This window comes from Eptatretus burgeri, chromosome 18 (genome assembly GCF_056783735.1).
Source record: "Eptatretus burgeri isolate ZD-2024b chromosome 18, Ebu_testis_v1, whole genome shotgun sequence".
Taxonomy (NCBI): Eukaryota; Metazoa; Chordata; class Myxini; order Myxiniformes; family Myxinidae; genus Eptatretus; species Eptatretus burgeri.
The window spans coordinates 18,430,301-18,449,748 of NC_140978.1; the positions used below are offsets into that span (position 1 = coordinate 18,430,301).

Here is a 19,448-nt window from a genome sequence, read left to right on the forward strand (position 1 = left end):
ATATATATATATATATATATATATATATATATATATATATATATATATATATATATATATATATATATATATATATACACAGGGGGCTGCAAAAGTAGGTATACAGTAATGAAAAACAAAACGTGCGCACAAAACGTATTTTATTGATTATACAAGCATATCAATAATAATAACATACCAATAATAAACATATTAATCCCTCAAATGTTCAAACTGTTTGCTAGTAATACTGGTATAATCCTCACTGTATACCTACTTTTGCAGCCATATATATATATATATATATATATATATATATATATATATATATATATATATATATATATATATATATATATATATATATATATATATATATATATATACATATATATACACAGGGGGCTGCAAAAGTAGGTATACAGTAATGAAAAACAAAACGTGCACACAAAACGTATTTTATTGATTATACAAGCATATCAATAATAACATACCAATAATAAACATATTAATCCCTCAAATGTTCAAACTGTTTGCTGGTAATACTGGTATAATCCTCACTGTATACCTACTTTTGCAGCCATATATATATATATATATATATATATATATATATATATATATATATATATATATATATATATATATATATATATAGTTGCGTGTATGTGTATTCAAACAAATACATAAAGATAGGGGCAATACCCCTGGGCACTGACTTGGTAGCGACTGGATAAGATAACCAGGGAACCACTGATTGGAATGGATGACCCACAAAATATGTCATGGAGAAGAAAGTAAATACCTTTGGATTTTTTTTTGTTTGGTAATGCCATAAACAAACTTTGGTACATCATGGGTGCTGAAGGTTGTGGTCAAGTTTCATCGAAATTGTGTGTGTAGTTTCGGAAAAGAAAGCAAATACATATTTGGGGGGCATCCAACATGATTGCATTCAGATGGCACACTTACCTTTGAGCTGTTTACTGTGAATTTGGTTATTTGAGATGTCCAACATCAAACTGTTAGATTGGTGATTCACAGGCAGGGCATTGCACCACAATGTGCATCATCGCTAGAATTGTCCTTTAAGCTCGGTGTCTGATCTTCCAACATTAGTTGGAAGACATTAAAAATCGAATGATTTACTTTGTGATGTATAGGCCAGTTATCTTCAGCATCCTGAGAAAATTATAAATTCCAAACCTAAATCTGTCTGTACATGGCAAGAGTTGCAAGTATGCCAAACATCGCCAACATGGGTTGAAGGATGCTTTTGACCTGCAGTCCACCGATGAAGGCTGGTGTGACTATTTATTATCCTCATGCTTTTTAAGAAAAATGGGGGGATATTGTAATCGCCTCTTCTCTGTCTGTCTGTCTGTCTGTCTGTCTGTCTGTCTGTCTGTCTGTCTGTCATGATATCTCCTCCTAAACTGTTGTGCAGAAATTCACCAAACTTGGTAGTTATGATCCACATGGCAAGGAGGTGCCAGAGCAGAATCATTTTGGCCCCCACCCACTGGGGTCCTGGGGCAGGGTCAACATATCAAATGCCAAAAAATGCAATTACGGTCACATTTTAAAACATTTTTTAAAATGAAACTTTGTATGTGCAATCAACATTGGGGGACACATGAAATATGTAACGGCTTTTTGGATTTAACCTCCAGATCATGCCCTAGAGGTTAGGAACTTAGGGCCACAGGGGTAAAAACATAAGATTTTTTTGAAAAACTCATAAGTTGATATTGGGTCAATCCTGGTGGAACGTTTTGCCATCTTTCAACTTTGCTTTTGGTTGTAAGCATGTGAATTTGCGATGGCACAATATTGACTTTGCTCTAGCATTATATTAAATTATATTGCTATTTCATTTCATGTTACAAATATAACTTGGCATTGGGGATCATCATTTTAGGAGGGATTGATCTATTTCATCGTTATTGAAGTACACACTGCACCTGACTGCTGCTTTGTATAATTTCAGGGGATACTGCAATGCCATTGATGCCATGTCCCCTGTAGATGATTGGGTGGAGTTTAAATTTATTTCGGGTGTTGGTATGGAATCGCCTGCTGTTTGAAAGAAAGTGTAGGTTCTTTCATGGTCATAAGAAAACGACAGGAGACTGGACAAAGCATTAATTGATGCAACCCCCTCTTGCAAAACATCACGACAGCCATTTATTGTTCGGCCTGCAATGAACTCAGACTCCAGAGTTCATGAACAAGTTCATGATATGTGAGGTATCTTCTCAGCCCTCCTTTTTGGTGAAATATACAATAGATAGTTCCTGATTGGTAAATTTAGACCACACATGGAGCTTAGTTGCGATACCACCAAAAATTAGTTTTCTTTTGAAAGCCACGATGTAGAAGTTTACCAATCACATTCTAGATGGCAAAACCAACACAACTCCCAGGCCAACATGCCTAGAACTGCAGCGCCTCCTGCTGGCATCGCACAAAACAAAAGTTTTCGCTGCACCCAATTTCACGATGAAAATATTTTTCCACCCAGATCTACAAATAGAGCTAAATAATGTGTTGGCACCTCCAAGGGTCAAGCTAGATATTTCAGAATGAATAACGTTCTTTTGGCAACAATGGTAGAACAAAATGGTGTTGTCCAAAAACTAGCGTTGTACACTATAATGAATAGGATGGCACCCGATTAATTAATTGATTACTCATGTGTATTGTGTAATGAAATGGTTTGCTCGATGAAGACAGAAAAAGTTCATACTAAGATATCGAGACGTTTATTCAAGTTTAATGGCTTTGAGAACAAACGTATCAAAGAAATATTATTTAAGAATGCAAAGCGCCTGCAGAAAAATTACTAGATATCAATGAAACAATTCATAAAGAAACCCTAATTACAACAATATTTATTACCTAGTGAGGCAATACTTTAATACAGAACAATAATTAACATTTACAATAAAGTTACTATATAAATGAATCATGTAAAAGTTCAGGCCAACGTTGTATCTTTACTTAAAACTCTAAAGTTTTAACTATGTTCCTAAAAATAATGGACCTAACATGTCTTGTAAAATACATTTATTTTTGCTCATTGCTCTGAAATCGACTATATATTCATGGATATGATTGTCCTTACGGAAAACGTAATGAAATGTCACGGAAAGACAACCATTACTAATTTAACACTTAAATCACAATCCTATATGTCCTTTGGCTTCATTGTGTAATAATCACAAAGCAGAATTACCCTCAGATGGGTTACATTCTTCATAAAGATTATGTAATCCAAAGCAAAGATTACATGTTAAACCAATTTATGTTTTCACTTCGCTGCACATTTCTGTCTCAGGGACATGGAGGAAGAGGCTCGTGCAACAGAGCCCAGCGGCCTCCAGCGTGCAAGGTGCCTGCCAAACTCGGTAGCACACCGACCCATCAATGTGATGGGCAGATCAATTGGATGCACCTTGAGCTGTCACCGACCAAAAACAATAAGAGCTCCATGCATTTCCTCAGATTGAATTTTTTTTTTTAAGAAAAAATACCATCTACAATATAAATTAGACTGGTTGAGCATTCGAACAGGCAGCAGGGGAAAGAAAAAGAAAAAAACTAATTTATATTTACATAAATTAATCCTGCTATATATCATAAATTACTTGACATTTCAATGTCCAACATTTCCATTACATCCCGAGGGATTTATAACAATGGGCATCTCAAGGTAAAGGACAAAGGTCAAGGGAGAGTGGGTGGAGGGAAGGAGGGATAACTGGAGGGGAAAGATACTGAGAGCAAGTGCAAAACCCTGCCGATGCCCGACATTTGTTTTTCGGTTTTCACCCATCACAATGAGAGACCTCCTTTCCCAAATGTAGAGAAAGTGACCAGCTCACGGCTGGTGGTTGGTGAGCAGAACCCGGATGGTATCACCACCTTGGCTGTAACAGACCCTTTGGGTCTTTGCAGGGAGGTGCAAGGGTGAGCTCTTCTGAGTGCTACACAGGGTCGTGCTGGGATGCACGGTGCTGTGTCTAACAGAGGGTAGGTACATACAAATGTACATAGTCAGCAACTGTGCCCCCATTTCCTCTCGATATATGCCTTCATACCCAAAATAGTAATATTAGTGATAATGAATATCAAAAACAACTTATAAGAATAGTAAATTACATCATATTACATCCAAATATCCTGTTATCAGCTCTCTAATGAGGACTAGGAACAATCCATTTAAATTAACAAAAAAACAAAAACCCACAACAGGATTGTCATGCTTGATATATGACATCATAAAAGCTGTACGTAATATTACATACTATTACCTGTGCTCGGTGTTTCCGGCATAATCAACGACAGAGATATGGAGCTCGCTGGAGAGCTTCGACCTGCCTCTGAATCCATCTCTTCTGACTCGCTATCTCCACGGCCACTGTCCTTCAGACTGTGACCGTCCCCCTCGCAGGGAACACACCTGAACAGCAGAGGGCAACAAGGGGAACATTGTGTGAAGCAATTGAACCATTTGTGGGAATTCAGCTGCCTTCATCAAAACTGGCGTTTCCATTGCTTCTCTTAATGTTTGTACTTTGCTCGACTTTGAAACTAGGAATCAGGAGTCTGTACTTTCCTGGACTTAGAAACTATACATCACAGGAAAACTAACTCTATTCTTCCTCAAGATGCTTCTTCCTCTATCATTGTTCTTCCTCCACTACTTGCCTCGTCTAGTTCTATTCTTTTTCGTCTCCCATTGCAAAGCTTCTTCAAATCCCATCTTCCACTTTTCTTTCATCTCCCACACTTTCATATACTGCTCAACCCACTGAAGGGGAAACAGACTAATAATTATTCTTGGATCTATTTATTCCACATTTAGTGTGTGTGTGTGTGTGTGTGTGTGTGTGTGTGTGTGTGTGTGTGTGTGTGTGTGTGTGTGTGTGTGTGTGTGTGTGTGTGTGTGTGTGTGTGTGTGTGTGTGTGTGTGTGTCGGTTGCAGGAGTGCAGGGGTGGGGTGGAGGTTGACATTGTGTGAAAGGGTGGGAAAGGAGTAAGCATATCAGAAGAGGGGAGGAGAAAGATGGTGTCACAATGTAGGATGATGAAGAATAGGATGAGGGAAATGAGGAACATTGGAGGAAGAAATGAGGGGGCAGAGAAGCAGAGTATGAAGGAGGAGTAAAATAGTTTGTAAGTGTCATTTAGGTAGGTAAGAAATGTAGAATACATTCCACAAAAGTCGATGTGGGATTCCAACCTCATTTTCTTGATATCGATGTTTAACATGATTCCACAAACCTGATCCTGCTGCAGTTCTTGTTCCCTCGGAAACTTGGACGTGGTCGATAATTCCCTTGGCGAAGGATGGTGAGAATCTGTGACACCTGTTGAGAAATATAGTAAAAACGAACTGCTAAACGGAAGGGTTTTGAAAGTGCCAAAAAAGTGATTTGTGTTCCACAGTGTTCAAGTACATAATTCAATTTAAAATAAAATAATAATATTTGAAGGTTGTAGAAAAAGAAATTCTGGAAGTTTACCGCCGTTGATGCAGTCAGTGTCTTACCCTATCAAACACATTACATTTGTTTTGTGCCTGTTGTTTGTGTCCTTTATGACGTCCTTAAACTCAGTAAGTTTCCTGTTAAGAATGATTTTCAATTTGGTTTGACTGACAGACAAGCAGACGGAATAAATAAATGATCTCAGTCCTCTGTGCCTGTGCAATGGGACAAATTCAGAGCCAAAGTACTGCGAAACTACAGGTTTATTTTCTGATTCATATTCCAATTAGTATTCAAAATATAACATTTAATTGAAATCAAGTTGTTCCCCGATCATAAACTGAGGACTGTAGACAGAAGGACAGACAGACAGAAGTGAACCAACTGCTTATCCGCACTTTTCGCTTCGTGTCCGTGGGGTAATATAGGCTGGAGAAGACGAAATATTAACAAAATACGAGAAATAATTAATGATATCGATTCTATGTAGCACTTTCTCAAATCCCAATATGTAACAGCAACTGTAGGTCGAGAGCATAAAATATTCCCCAAATGATGTTTGAACAACTCTTGTATTTTGTTCATTATTAACCTCCGCCATCGAAGATGGACGGAGGTTACTGTTTTCACCCCGTCTGTTTGTTTGTTACTGTTTAAGTTTATTTTTTTAAAGTCATATTTTATCACAATAAAGGTAATCGTCGCATGCCTGACTCGCTAAGCCGTCGGATTATGTAAAGATTATTGGTGGATGGCCGAATATTACAGTTTTGTGACTTTGATAAAATAATATTAAATAATTGCATGGAGAAATGGAGATTTTTGCTTCGGTCAACGCTACGATTTTTGATGGTTTGGTACAGAATCATCGTAGAAACTTCTGGTTTGCGTCGCTACCTTCTCTAGAGACAGCTTTTATTAGACAAGGTCAGAGGTCAAGTTGACGATTTCGTAAGGGCCAGTCTATGACTGCTTGCTTGTGTGTTTGTGGGTGTGTTTGTGTGTTTGTTTGTACGCACGATAACTCGAGAACGGAAGAACCTACCAATGTCAAGTTACACCACGTGATTCAGGACGGTGATGGCTAGTGCTGATTAGATTTTGGTCAAAATCGGTCAAAGGTCAAGGTCACAGTGAGGTCAAACATAATTCCGTAATTTCCTGTGGAGAAATGGAGAATTTTTGCTTCGGTCGACGTTACGAGTTCGTTTTAACTTCGATTTTAATTTTGTCTTCGGTTTTTGCGATCGCTTAGGACGCTTAAAACTTGGTTGTTGAAATTCTGGTAAAAATCGGATGTTTTGGAGACATTTTAAGATTGTATAAAAAATATTTCACTCGCCACGTCACAGGTCGTCACATGGTGCAGCGCGCTCGAGCAGAGGTGTCGTTGATCACGTAAAGGTTTTCCGTGTGCGCGCTGATGGTGTTTTCGATAAAGATGGTGTTTAAAAGTCTTTTTTATCCCAATAAAGGTTATCGTCGCATGCCTGACTCGCTAAGCCGTTGCATTATGTTAAGATTGTTGGTTGATGGCTGAATATTACGGTTTTGTGACTTTAATAAAATAATATTAAATAATTGCGTGGAGAAATGGAGATTTTTGCTTCGGTCGACGTTACGATTTTTGATGGTTTGGTACAGAATCATCGTAGAAACTTCTGGTTTGCGTCGCTACCTTCTCTAGAGACAGCTTTTATTAGACAACGGCAGAGGTAAAGTTGACGATTTCGTAAGTACCATTATATGACTGCTTGCTTGTTTGTTTGTGGGTGTGTTTGTGTGTTTGTTTGTAGGCACGATAACTTGAGAACGGAAGAACCTACCAATGTCAAGTTACACCAAGTGATTCAGGACGGTGATGGCTAGCGCTGATTAGATTTTGGTCAAAATCGGTCAAAGGTCAAGGTCACAGTGAGGTCAAACATAATTCCGTAAATTCATGTGGAGAAATGGAGTATTTTTGCTTCAGTCGACGTTACGAGTTCGTTGTAACTTCGATTTTAATTTTGTCTTCGGTTTTTGCGATCGCTTAAGACGCTTAAAACTCAGTTGTCGAAATTCTGGTAAAAATCGGATGTTTTGGAGACGTTTTAAGATTGTATAAAAATATTTCACTCGCCGCTTCACGGGTCGTCATGTGGTGCAGGGCGCTCGAGCAGAGGCATCCTTGATCACGTAAAGGTTTTCCGTGTGCACGCTGACGGTGTTTTCGATAAAGATGGTGTTTAAAAGTAATTTTTTTTTATCCCAATAAAGGTAATTGTCGCATGCCTGACTCGCTAAGCCGTCGGATTATGTAAAGATTGTTGGTGGATGGCCAAATATTATGGTTTTGTTACTTTGATAAAATAATATTAAATAATTGCGTGGAGAAATGGAGATTTTTGCTTCGGTCGACATTACGATTTTGATGGTTTTGTACAGAATCATCGGAGAAACTTCTGGTTTGCATCGCTACCTTCTCTCGAGACAGCTTTTATTAGACAAGGTCAGAGGTGAAGTTGACGATTTCGTAAGTACCAGTCTATGACTGCTTGTTTGTTTGTTTGTTTGTTTGTGAACAGTATTACAGAAAAGCTCCTCGACAGATTTCGATGAAACTTGGTGGGGGGATTAGGTATGGTCCAAGGATCATGCCATTAGATTTTGGACTTGGTCCAAAGTCCAATCTGGCCGCTATGGTGGCCATTTTGAACAATATATTGAATTTTTGTTTTTGCATTTCTACATGTTTTAAGTGATTTCCAACCCCCCCCCCCCCCAAAAAAAAAAAATTGTTAGAGAAAAAGAAACAAAATTTGCAACTTTTTTTTCACAAAAATTTAGATCTTTTTTTTGGGGCATATCTACATGCACGTCGATCTCGTTTAGTTTATTCAATCGTGGTTCAGTAGAGTCTGATCCGTTTTGACCTACAATGAATGAGATATCAGGTTCACTTAAGTGACCCAGCAGTATTGGCGGCGGAGGTTTTGCACTCTACCGAGTGCTCCCCCTCTAGTTACCTCCGCCACCGAAGGTGAAAGAGGTTATGTTTTCACCCCCTTTCTGTCTGTTTGTTTGTTTGTGTGCAGGATATCTCAAAAAGATGTGGACGGATTCGGATCAAATTTTGTGGACAGGTTTGGTGTGTGACAAGGACGAATTGATTAAATTTTGGTGAAGATCCAGATCCGACGACTAGAATTTTTAAAGTGATTCTTCACCATTGACTTATCGGCCCAAAAACGATATAGTACTGCATAACATAATATTTCAACGCTGTATTGGGCCCGATATGTTCTCGTGGATCAGGCATTGCATAGTGGAGGGATGCACTCTACCGAGCGCCCTTCTCGTTGTGTTTGCTTTATCTCAGTGTTCTTTTGTCTGGGAGTTTATAGTTCGTTGATTTAAGGCATTTCAACATAAACTTCAGTTTTAGAGAAATGCCTCTATACTCCGTCACACACACACACACAATCACATGTGAATTATTCATTCTCTCCAGTTACCTTTGCACAGAGTGTGGAAAATAAACGGCTCGAATCAATGATAATTATGCTCTGTGTAAGGTGAGGAGTAGAGGGAGATGAGATCAACAAAGGCTAAAAACGCTCAACATGCACTTGCTATTCAACCATTGAAGAAGAAGGAATGTGACAATGATTCATGAGATCGTACACAGATTCGTGTGAACAGACCTAAACCACTTCTCTCCAGCCAAATACACAGCAATATGAGGGCATTCACTGAAACTATCTCAGGGAAGAAGTCGCCTGCATGTGGAGAATATTATTATTTTTAGTAACCGGGTGGTGGAGGATTGGAACAGCCTCTCGCAGAAACATATTGAACGAGACACGATTGCGACATTTAAAAGTGATTTCGACAAACATTGGAGGGAGTTTGTACTCCGTAACCCTGACATGTGCACATCACAAAGTGTACAGGACACGACCTTTTGTCCCATATAACGATGATGATGAAAAATTGACTTAAGTAAATAATATGGGTCTGACATTCCAATGAAAATGTCATAGGGTTGCCTTTTCTTTATTAAAGATGCACTGGGGTTGGGGTGATGGTGATAATTGGATAAATTGCAATGGAAAATAAAGAAGAAATTGTGGCGGACCAAAACGAGAAGGGAGAGTAAAAAAAAAAAGGTGTGGGACGTGTGGAAAATGAGGTTAATAAGAAGAAAAAAGGGTTAAATGGAGAGAAGGGGATAGGTATGCACAGGCCATTTGTGGTGGGTGGCAGAGAAGGAGGGGGATCATCAATACCCCCATATTTCCATACGTAATAAATCGATGACTCCAATTAATAACTTGCGAATTCCATAGATTATATTAAATTTGAGAAGAATAGTGAAACTATACAGTGGAATGCAGCTGATGACTGTATAAATGGATGAAGTAACATCAAAACCTCGTTCGGTAAAAGCGTGAGGGCATGTATGTTGTGGTCCAGGTGCCGTGTGTATGTGGTTGCAATAATTGCAGAGGTGGAAGTAGAAGTACCTCAGCTGGGGGTGCAGACGTTTCACAGCACTCCAACTGTGGGGTGCCTGCTCCTGGTGGAGCAGAGAGCAAACGAGGTTCTAATCCTTGTTGCTGGCTGCTCGTCTTCCCTTTTGTTATCTCCTCCGTGACGACCATTACAATGTCACTCTTGTCGATGGTGCCCCTGGAATACGGCATCTCGGAGTCGCCCGCAGATTGGTTAGCTGCTGGAAATGCTTCTTGAGAATCGCAGGGAATATTTTCACAATCTCGGGAAGGCGGACGAGATACACGACACACTTTTTGCACATTGTGGCTGCGTGTAGACAACACCACAATCACCGCGAGAAGAGCAAGTACACAAGCTGCTCCAAGTGCTACGACAGCCATCCTGGAGTTGTCCATTTGACTGAAAGCATCTCTTGGTACACCTTCATCAGAGCTAGATTCAGCAGCCTCTGCCAGAAGGATTTCCAATAACGCAGTCGCGGAGAGTGGTGGCGTCCCTTGGTCACAAACGACGAGACTCAACACTTGTCGCCTTGCCACCTCCTCCCATCTGAATACGGCGCTCGTGAATATCTCTCCAGTTGTGCTGTCCACGTGGAAAAGTTTGTTCTCGCTGCCATGTTGTGTACTGTAAACAAGATTGCCATTCATCAAAGAATCTCTATCCATAGCCCTCAATACAGTGACAAGATATCCAGGACCTGCATATGGTGAAACCAATGCCTGCGCAGTGCCATTATACATTGGTGGATGCGTGATGACCGGTGGATTGTCGTTCTCATCCACGACCTGCAAGGTGACTGTGGCATTGCTTATGAGTGGCGGAATGCCATTATCTCTTGCCTGCACTTGGAATTCCAGGTGGCTGAGACGCTCAAAATCCATGGGCCGCAGTGCATACAGTGCTCCACTCGCGGGGTCAATGGACACGTAGGATGAAAGGGCTGTCCCCTCGAGGAAATTCTCAACGATGTTGTACGTGATCATGCCATTGTTGGCGCTATCCACATCTCGAGCGGTCACACTGGTGATGTAAGCTCCAGCAGGATTGTTTTCAATTAGCGATGCCTCGTATAGCATTTGTTGGAAGCGAGGAGCGTTGTCGTTCTCATCTACAATCTTGACCATGAATGTCCGAGTGACCACGTGAACAGGAATGCCCCCATCCTCTGCCTCGAGCGTAAGTGAATACTCGGCCACACTCTCACGGTCCAGGCTCGCATTTGTCACAATGACATAGTCATTGCGGTAAGGCTGCAGTTTGAAGTGGGGATGACCTCGCAATTGGCAACGGGTGCGTCCATTCCTGCCCGAATCTTCGTCAACAACCACCACCAGTCCGATGAAACTCTCGTATACAGCCCCCTCGGACACGTACACGGTGTCTTGCTCCGCATGCATAATGATGTCCAGCTTGATTTCTGGGGCATTATCATTTACATCTTCTACCTGCACCAGAACTTTACAATGAGTTGGAATCGAACTTGGACCCATGTCTCTTGCCCTTACCACAATCTCGTATTCAGATCTCGCCTCGTAATCTAAATTTCCCATGAGGCTCAGCATTCCCGAACTCGGATCCAGGTAGAACAAGTGTTTCACCTCAACGTCCACGGAACTACCAAATGAATAAACCACCTCTCCATTGGGACCATCGTCTGCATCCCTTGCTTCCAGTGTAAGCAGTGTAGTGCCAGGTGCAGTATCTTCACGCACACTCACAGTGTACATTGTCCGTGAAAATGTTGGCACGTTATCATTGGCATCTAACACAGTGACTCGGAGTAAAGTTGAACAGCTCAGTGGTGGCTCTCCGCCATCCCAGGCTGTCAGCACCAAGTCGTAGCTTGCGATAGACTCTCGGTCGAGCTGCTTTTCAAGTACCAATTCAGCGTGCTTTGACCCATCAACCGCTGTGCGCATTGCCAAACTGAAATAATCATTCTCAGGCAGGACGTACGAGCGCAGACCGTTGCTACCAACGTCTCTGTCGTGCGCTGCTTCGAGCGGGACCCGAGCTCCAACGGTTGCGCTCTCCGCGAGCTCAACATGTTGCATCGGTCGAGCAAATCGTGGGGAATGATCATTCACGTCCGTAACCTCCACGTCCACGTGAACCAGGCGGAAAGCGTCTCCCGGCAGCAGGCAAAGCACATCGAAGCGTATGAAGCAAGCGGGAGCCAGGCCGCAGAGTCTCTCTCGATCAATGCTATCCCTGGTGCTCATGGTTCCATCCTCTTCACGGAGATGAAGAAGTGACAGTGCATCACCCCGCATGAGGCGAAAGCGACCGGAAGACCTCTCGGGTAGACGCGAGTGGAGAGCGTCACCCAATCGGCCCACGAACGTCCCAGGTCGCTGTTCCTCCGGCATGGAGTAGTGAACGGTGAAAGCTTTGGAGGAGGTGAACCAGAGCAGCAGGAAGGCGAGCAGACACATTTCACTCGGCGACGACGTGCGCTCTCTGAAGTTGTGATGAAAAACGACGTTGAAAAGAGATTCGTTAAGTTTGAATTCCACCTGTGAAGCAACAAGCAAATCTCTCAGCCGTTTGGAGCACTAATTGAAGAAAAAGTAGATCTCCATTTCAATCAATTGTCAAATGGACAATGATTTCAAGATTGATAATAACGTTAATTGTTCCACGATTGTTTGTTGTTTGTTTGTTTGTTTGATTTTTAACAGTAGTTAAGTTTCTTTTAATTAAGGTAAACAAACTTTCCACAAATCGCTTGTATGCCAAAACCCCAAAGTTCCTGGAACATCTGCAACTCAAAGCGGATAACAGACTTTTAAGTGTCTGAACCAAACTTTCCCGCTCACCAATCGCTGGCCTGCTGGGATGAGCTTAAACCAATAAGGAGCCTCGGTGTGTTTTCCACGCCCCCATCCATTCACTTGCTAAATAACCCAACATAAAGACCTCCGATAATTTACAACCGAACATATTGCCTTGATTCAAATTTAAATCATCTCCCATCTATGGAGGCAATTTGCCCGCCCTTCTTTATGCATTATATCATTATAGGATTATACATGTCAGCTAATGTGTTGGCAAACTGTCTCGACCGTGGGATACTTGTCTGTGTGTGTGTGTATGTATATATATATATATATATATATATATATATATATATATATATATATATATATATATATATATATATATATATATATATATATATATATATATATATATATATATATATATATATATATATATATATATATATATATATATATATATATATATATATATATATATGATTGTTTGTTAAGACGGTCGCGATGATGGTTCAGTGGATTCTCCAACGATCATTTCCATTTCCAGTGGGAGGTTATTTTACTGGCGAAGCTGTGGACTGTCGAGCCAGGGCCGGATTTGGACATGTGGTGGTGGCCCCTGGGCAGCCTTCAGTAGTGCAGGCCCACCCTACCATGGAATACTAAAAAGGTGACGAGACATATTTACAGTCATCCATAAATTATATTTTACAAGAACAAAGAATCTGAACTTCTATATAAAATAGAGAATGAGATAAGATGAATATCTTATATCCTGTTATAGATGAATATCTTATATCTGTTCCACTAACTACCAAGTACCATTCAAGCACTCACAAATACATTTTTCCTTATAATTTTTTTTCATGAAATATATGGAGGCCCCCTGGTTGTGGAGGCCTCTGGGCAACTGCCCAGCTTGCCCATGCCTAAACCTGGCCCTGTTAGTAGAGCAACGTTGTTCATGAAGATTTTGTTGCAAATTCGGAGAGCAACAGTTGTCGTTTTTAAAATCCAGTGAAACCCTAAGTCGTGCAGCTGCAGAGGTTATCCGTCAGTGTTTGCATCAAGCATCGCGTACAATAAGAGAACAACCCGATGTCAATCAGACATTGAGGAAGGCCATTACTCATTTAGAGAGTCTGCAGAGACATTTTGTTTGCTCTTAAACTGGCCAGCTCTGCTGTACCCCCGAGATTTTCTTCTCTGTCCTCCAACCCCTACCCAATATCCATGTATCTCCCCTTTATTTTGCAGCACCCACCCCTCTTACGAGCCTGCTCCCTCTTTTCTTCCCAACATCCCAACCTCCAAATCTGGCGCCATGGTTGCGCGCAGGGAAGGCAGACGCGCAAGTCTACTGGTGCGGCGAAAGGGCGCGCCTCCTCCTGCGCCGTCTTTTGCGCTTTCGCAGGGGCTGCCTATTGAAGAGCAGCGGAGCGAGAAGCATCGGCAACTGGCGGCTCTGCACACGTGGGGAGCTCTGGGTGTGGGGGTCGTCTGGAATCTGGCACGCTTCAGACCATCTGGCGTGTGCTGGAAGGCGTTCAGTGAAAACGCGCAACTTTCATTTAAAGAGCCATACATACGCACCGGTGTTTGGCTCACTCACCAAAGTGTTTCCTAAAAGCATATTAGTGAAACAAGTTGAAAGAAACAGCAATTAAGGAATTCGCGTGATGCCACAAAATGTTTTCAATTGCTCTGCTTTTTTTTTTTTTTTGCAGTGTGATGAGTTTTATTTTAATTTTGAAGATATAAAAAATGAAGTTCTTCGTTGCTTGCCCACATGAGAACGCAATGGACAGCTTTCATCGACAACCCTCTGAATTGGATGCTTGCCAACTTGAAACATTTGAATATCTGTCGGTTTAGGCTGCCTTTTAAAGTACTGCCATACAGTACTAGTAGAGAAAGTGCAATACACTGTATATATATATATATATATATATATATATATATATATATATATATATATATATATATATACACACACACACACACACACACACACACACACACACACACACACACACACACACACACACACACACACACACACACACACACAACCTTTCGCTTCACTGATGGGAATATTGAGTGGAGAGGAGGGAGGGAGAGGGAGCAAAGAGGAGGGGGGGACCTAGGAGGGGGTGAGGAGGAAGGAGGTGAAGAGTGAGGGAAGTGGGGAGAGCAACGCCTCACCAAATGTCACGATACACTATGGGAGGGAATGTGAGCGAAGAGGATGGAGGAGAGAAGAAAGGGGGAAGTGGAGAGGGGATTGGGAAGGAAGTAAGCATGAGGTGAGAGGCTTCTTCACTTGTGTTTGATAGTGGGACTTGTGGAGAAGGGGGGTGGGGTAGTACAGGATTGTGCGAAATGGGGTACATTAAAACGGCACATTAATGGGGAGGGGTTTTGGAGGAGATAAGTGTGAGGGGGAGGATTGAAGGCAGCATGATGCGAAGGGAAGGCAGTGTGAGGGGAAGGGAAGGCAGTGAGAGGTGAGTGGAAGGGAAAGCTGTATGAGGGGAAGGGCAGGTGGGGTGAGTGTTGGGGAGGGGATGGCAGCATGTGGGGAAGGGCAGGTGGGGTGAGTGTTGGGGAAGGGAAGGCAGCATGAGGGGAATGGAAGGCAGTGTGAGGGGAAGGGAAGGCAGTGTGAGGTGAGTGGAAGGGAAGGCAGAATAAGGGGAAGGGCAGGTGGGGTGAGTGTTGGGGAAGGGAAGGCAGTGTGAGGGGAAGGGAAGACAATGTGAGGTGAGTGGAAGGGAAGGCAGTATGACAGGAAGGGCAGGTGGGGTGAGTGTTGGGGAAGGGAAGGCAGCATGAGAGGAAGCGAATGGTGATAAAATGCACCCAAACAGCAACATTTTCTTTTTAACTGCTGTGTTCGATACGAAACTGGGCAGGAGTGTTTGAAACAGACTTTATCTACCTGGCAAAAGCCTGCCTGCCTGCATGTTCACACATGCAGTGACTTTTGTACCCCTCCAGTTGGCTCACTCGGAATCTGAGTTGTGCATGATATGCTCTGGGTAAACCGTTTTAAATTCAAAGCTAAACCATCAGTCATTAACAGGGAGGGAGAGGTGGAGGTGGGAGAGAGAGGGAAAGGGTTGGGATAGAGAGGAAGGGTAGATGAAAGGGGGGGGAGGGGTAGGAGAGATGGAGAGGAGTGAGATAGGGGAAGGGATTACAGAAGGTATGGGGGGAGAGTGAGTGGAGGAGGGATTCCGGCAGACGTGACATCCAGTTTAATGTCTATCCGAGACAGAGATAGATGTTCGAACTGTAGGACTGTGTCCAGTGGGGATTGGCAGAGTGCTCCTCACACTCCACATGTTTCAATTTTCGCGCCGATCACATCACATGCCTTCTGGTCGAATGGTGTCCATTAGCAGGAACAATTGTCTGGGTGGCAGATGGGCGGTTGTTCTGTGTGGATTATGTTGTTTTAGACAATCTGCTGCGATGCTCACCATAACATTCAGGAGGTGCGTCTGATGTATGTATGTGTGTGTATATATATATATATATATATATATATATATATATATATATATATATATATGGGGTAGCTTACACATTGTAAGCTAACGAACTTCCCCATTGTCTTGGGCCACTCAACTACAGTGAGCACAATAAGGCTGGACTTATTTTCAGTTATTTTCATTTACGGACACTTTCCAATGGTTCGGTGATTTTTTTCTGGTGTATTGGCTTTTATGTCCGTCAATACACAACATTTCAGCTCGATACTCAACTGGAAGGAACCGAACATTAATATCAGTGATTGAGTCAATGAGTGGATAGAATTAGCTTTACTTATTGGATGTACATACTATTTGAATGTGAATATGTGTATAAGGTATGTATAATTAGAATGTGCGTATGTGTATAATGTCCTCGGGTATGCTTACATATTGTAAGCAATAAGGAACCATGCTTCCCCATTGTCTTGGGTTGCTCACCTGCATTTATTTTTTTCATTTATTTATATTTTCATTTAAAGAAGCTTTCCAATGGTTCTGTGATTCCCCTCCCCCCCCCCCCCCCGATGCATCAATTTCGATATCCATCGGCACACAAAATTATTGTGCTTCCCTATTGTCTCGTGTATTTCAACTGCATTTTTTTCTTTTTTTTTCATTTCTTTATTTTCATTTATTTATATTACCATTTGCGGATGCTTTGCGATGGTTCTGACCCCCCTCCCTCCCTCCGGCTGGTGTATTGGCTTTTATGTCGGTCGGCATGTAAAATTTCAACTTTCTACGTCATCCGGAAGGCAACAAACTTTAATATCAGGCAGGCAGTCAATCAGTCAGTGATTGGAATGAGCTTTATAGATTAGACAAGCAATTGCCACCCATTGCTTCGCTGACGAGTGAACTAAAGGGGATGAAGGGGGTGGGAGGGGGTAGGGAGAGAGAGGAGGGGGATGGGAAAAGAGAGAGAAGGGGTGCAGGAGCAAGGAGGGAGGGAGAATGAGGAGGGGTGGGGGAAGGGAAGGCAGCAATAAGGTGAAGAAGAAGGGAAGGCAGACGTGTGATGGTGCATTCATTATGATTGATACAGTCTCATCAAAGTGACTGCAAAGAACAGCAGTGAAGATGGAAAACAAAATAAATTCTGAAATCCATTTTCTACCAATCATACTATTGTTGTGGGGCCGGGTCTCGGTGGCGAGCACGACCGCGAGATGGAGCAGTAGAGTCGGCTCCTCCGAACGCCCGGAATTTAGGTCATACCTTTCAGATAAATCCGAAAGGTCACAGGTCCCTTATCGGACCAAAGATCGCCAATAGGTCGACCACGTGGGATGGTGTTAATTGCCAATTTCAATATACCTAAATACCCACTTCATCCAAACTACTTGGGAAATTCACCCTCGGCAGGATCTGCATGATCCGGGCCGTTACCGAGCCAAATCCGAGTCGTACCCCGAGCGGAGAGTACCAGAATCCTGCCGGGCCGATTGCACGATTATGGCAGCAATGAGGCCTCCAAGTTCCCGTTCGCAGTGTGGCAAACCAATGATAGAAAGGACAAGGATGAGCTGGGACATTCAACAAGAGGGGAATTTATTAACAATGGGGGGGAAAGGAACACACAGAGAGCAGAGTTATCCGAATAAGTAAGGCAAATAATGTACAGCAAAAAGCACTTAACAATTCTACTTATAGATGGGGCCCACGGACATGCACACGCACACACAGATACTCGGAAACGGACCCCGTCGGGTCTTTATTGAAGGCTTCCAGCTCTAGGAAAGGTGAGCTGGAGACCAGAACTAGCTTGGTCCTGTCCACCTCGTGTGGTCTTCGACGTTCTGGATTAGCGGGACTCGAACCCGCAACAACGATGCCACTCCAAGCACCAGGGATGGAGGATGAAGGATGGACGCCAACCAGCGTGAGGGCGGACAAGGCAGCGAGCGCCAGCAGGCAAGGCAAGGTGATCTGAGTCAATCCGGCAGGCAAACCCCAACTGCTCCCAGTCGGATCGTGCCGATGAATTATTCACTCCCCGTCCAGGGGGGAGGGGGCTCCCTCTCGTAACACCCCCCCCTTACTGGATGGTTTTGGTGCGCAATCCGCTCGTTTCCCTTGTGATTGGCCAAAAGGGGCGCCAAGTCCGCTGATTGGACCTGGGGGTGTGACGGGTGTCACGGCGGACCGCCCCTCAAACAGGAAGATGAGTAATATTGTCCTGCTTTGGCCCCCATTGGCCGAACGACGGCAAACTCGCTCGCATCTCTCTAATTGGTCAAGAGAGACGCCAAGTCCTTCATTGAACTCTGCCCACGCACACATGCCGGCTGGCGCGTGAAAAATGCGGCGAGCAGAGTGTTGTTGTTGTTGTTGTTGTTGTTGGGGAAATGTAAAAGAAAAGCCTGACTATCAAAATAACTCCACAGCGCACGAACATTTAATCACCCATTAGACACAGGGGATGGAGTCTAACTATACACATTTACTGAACGAAATAACTGAGCTACGGGGACCTGTCTGTTGTGTGCTCATGGCTGCCAGATTCGTAACACTATAACTTCCGTCCAGAGATAGATATAGATATAGATATAGATATATACATGGTGCAGTTGGTGTGACTGTGTAGTTCACCTCTTCCTTGCCTTCAGTGAGGCAAACTCGTCTATCACAGCTTCAAAGTCAATTGACTCAGCTAGTTCACGCTCAATGGAGAGGACGGCTAGATTACTGAACCTCGAGTGGCTCGTGGTGGATCTGAGGTAGGTCTTTATCAGTTTCAGTTTGGAGAAGGTCCGCTCACATGTTGCAATGCTCACACACATGGTGAGAAATGTCCTCGGTGTGTTGAGAAGTTTTGGGAAAGATTCCTCGAATCCCACTTCACAACATATTGAAGGATTTCATCAGCCTTCCAGTCCACCGTTTCCTTCCCAGTGGCTTCCTCATACATTTTGATGTGTCGACGAAGACTATGAATCTCCTTCTGTTGCTCGCCGGCGATGATATCGTCGTATGTCTCTGTGAGATGATGTATTTTCATGGCAATGTCTTTGTCATTGGCTGAGTCCATCAGATAACTGAGTGACGTGAGAAACCCAAACTTAATGTTCATTTCACTTATCTCGTGTGTGTCGGGTCGTTTCCTCATGTAGCTGATCCAAGATTTCATATTGATCCCGTTTAATATCATC

At 42.7% G+C, this 19,448-nt stretch overlaps 1 protein-coding gene across 1 annotated transcript; it reads right to left on the reverse strand.

Annotated features, from left to right (window-relative positions):
- Positions 1 to 2,747: 2,747 nt before the first annotated feature.
- On the reverse strand, positions 2,748 to 12,726 carry LOC147008663 (protocadherin 18-like). The gene is made up of 4 exons (XM_085863707.1): positions 9,983 to 12,726; positions 5,269 to 5,354; positions 4,296 to 4,444; positions 2,748 to 4,004 (listed from the first exon to the last, which is right to left on the reverse strand). Exons 1-4 carry the CDS (start codon positions 12,410 to 12,412, stop codon positions 3,817 to 3,819), a joined length of 2,853 nt encoding a protein of 950 aa, XP_085719833.1. The 5' UTR covers positions 12,413 to 12,726; the 3' UTR covers positions 2,748 to 3,816.
- Positions 12,727 to 19,448: the final 6,722 nt, after the last annotated feature.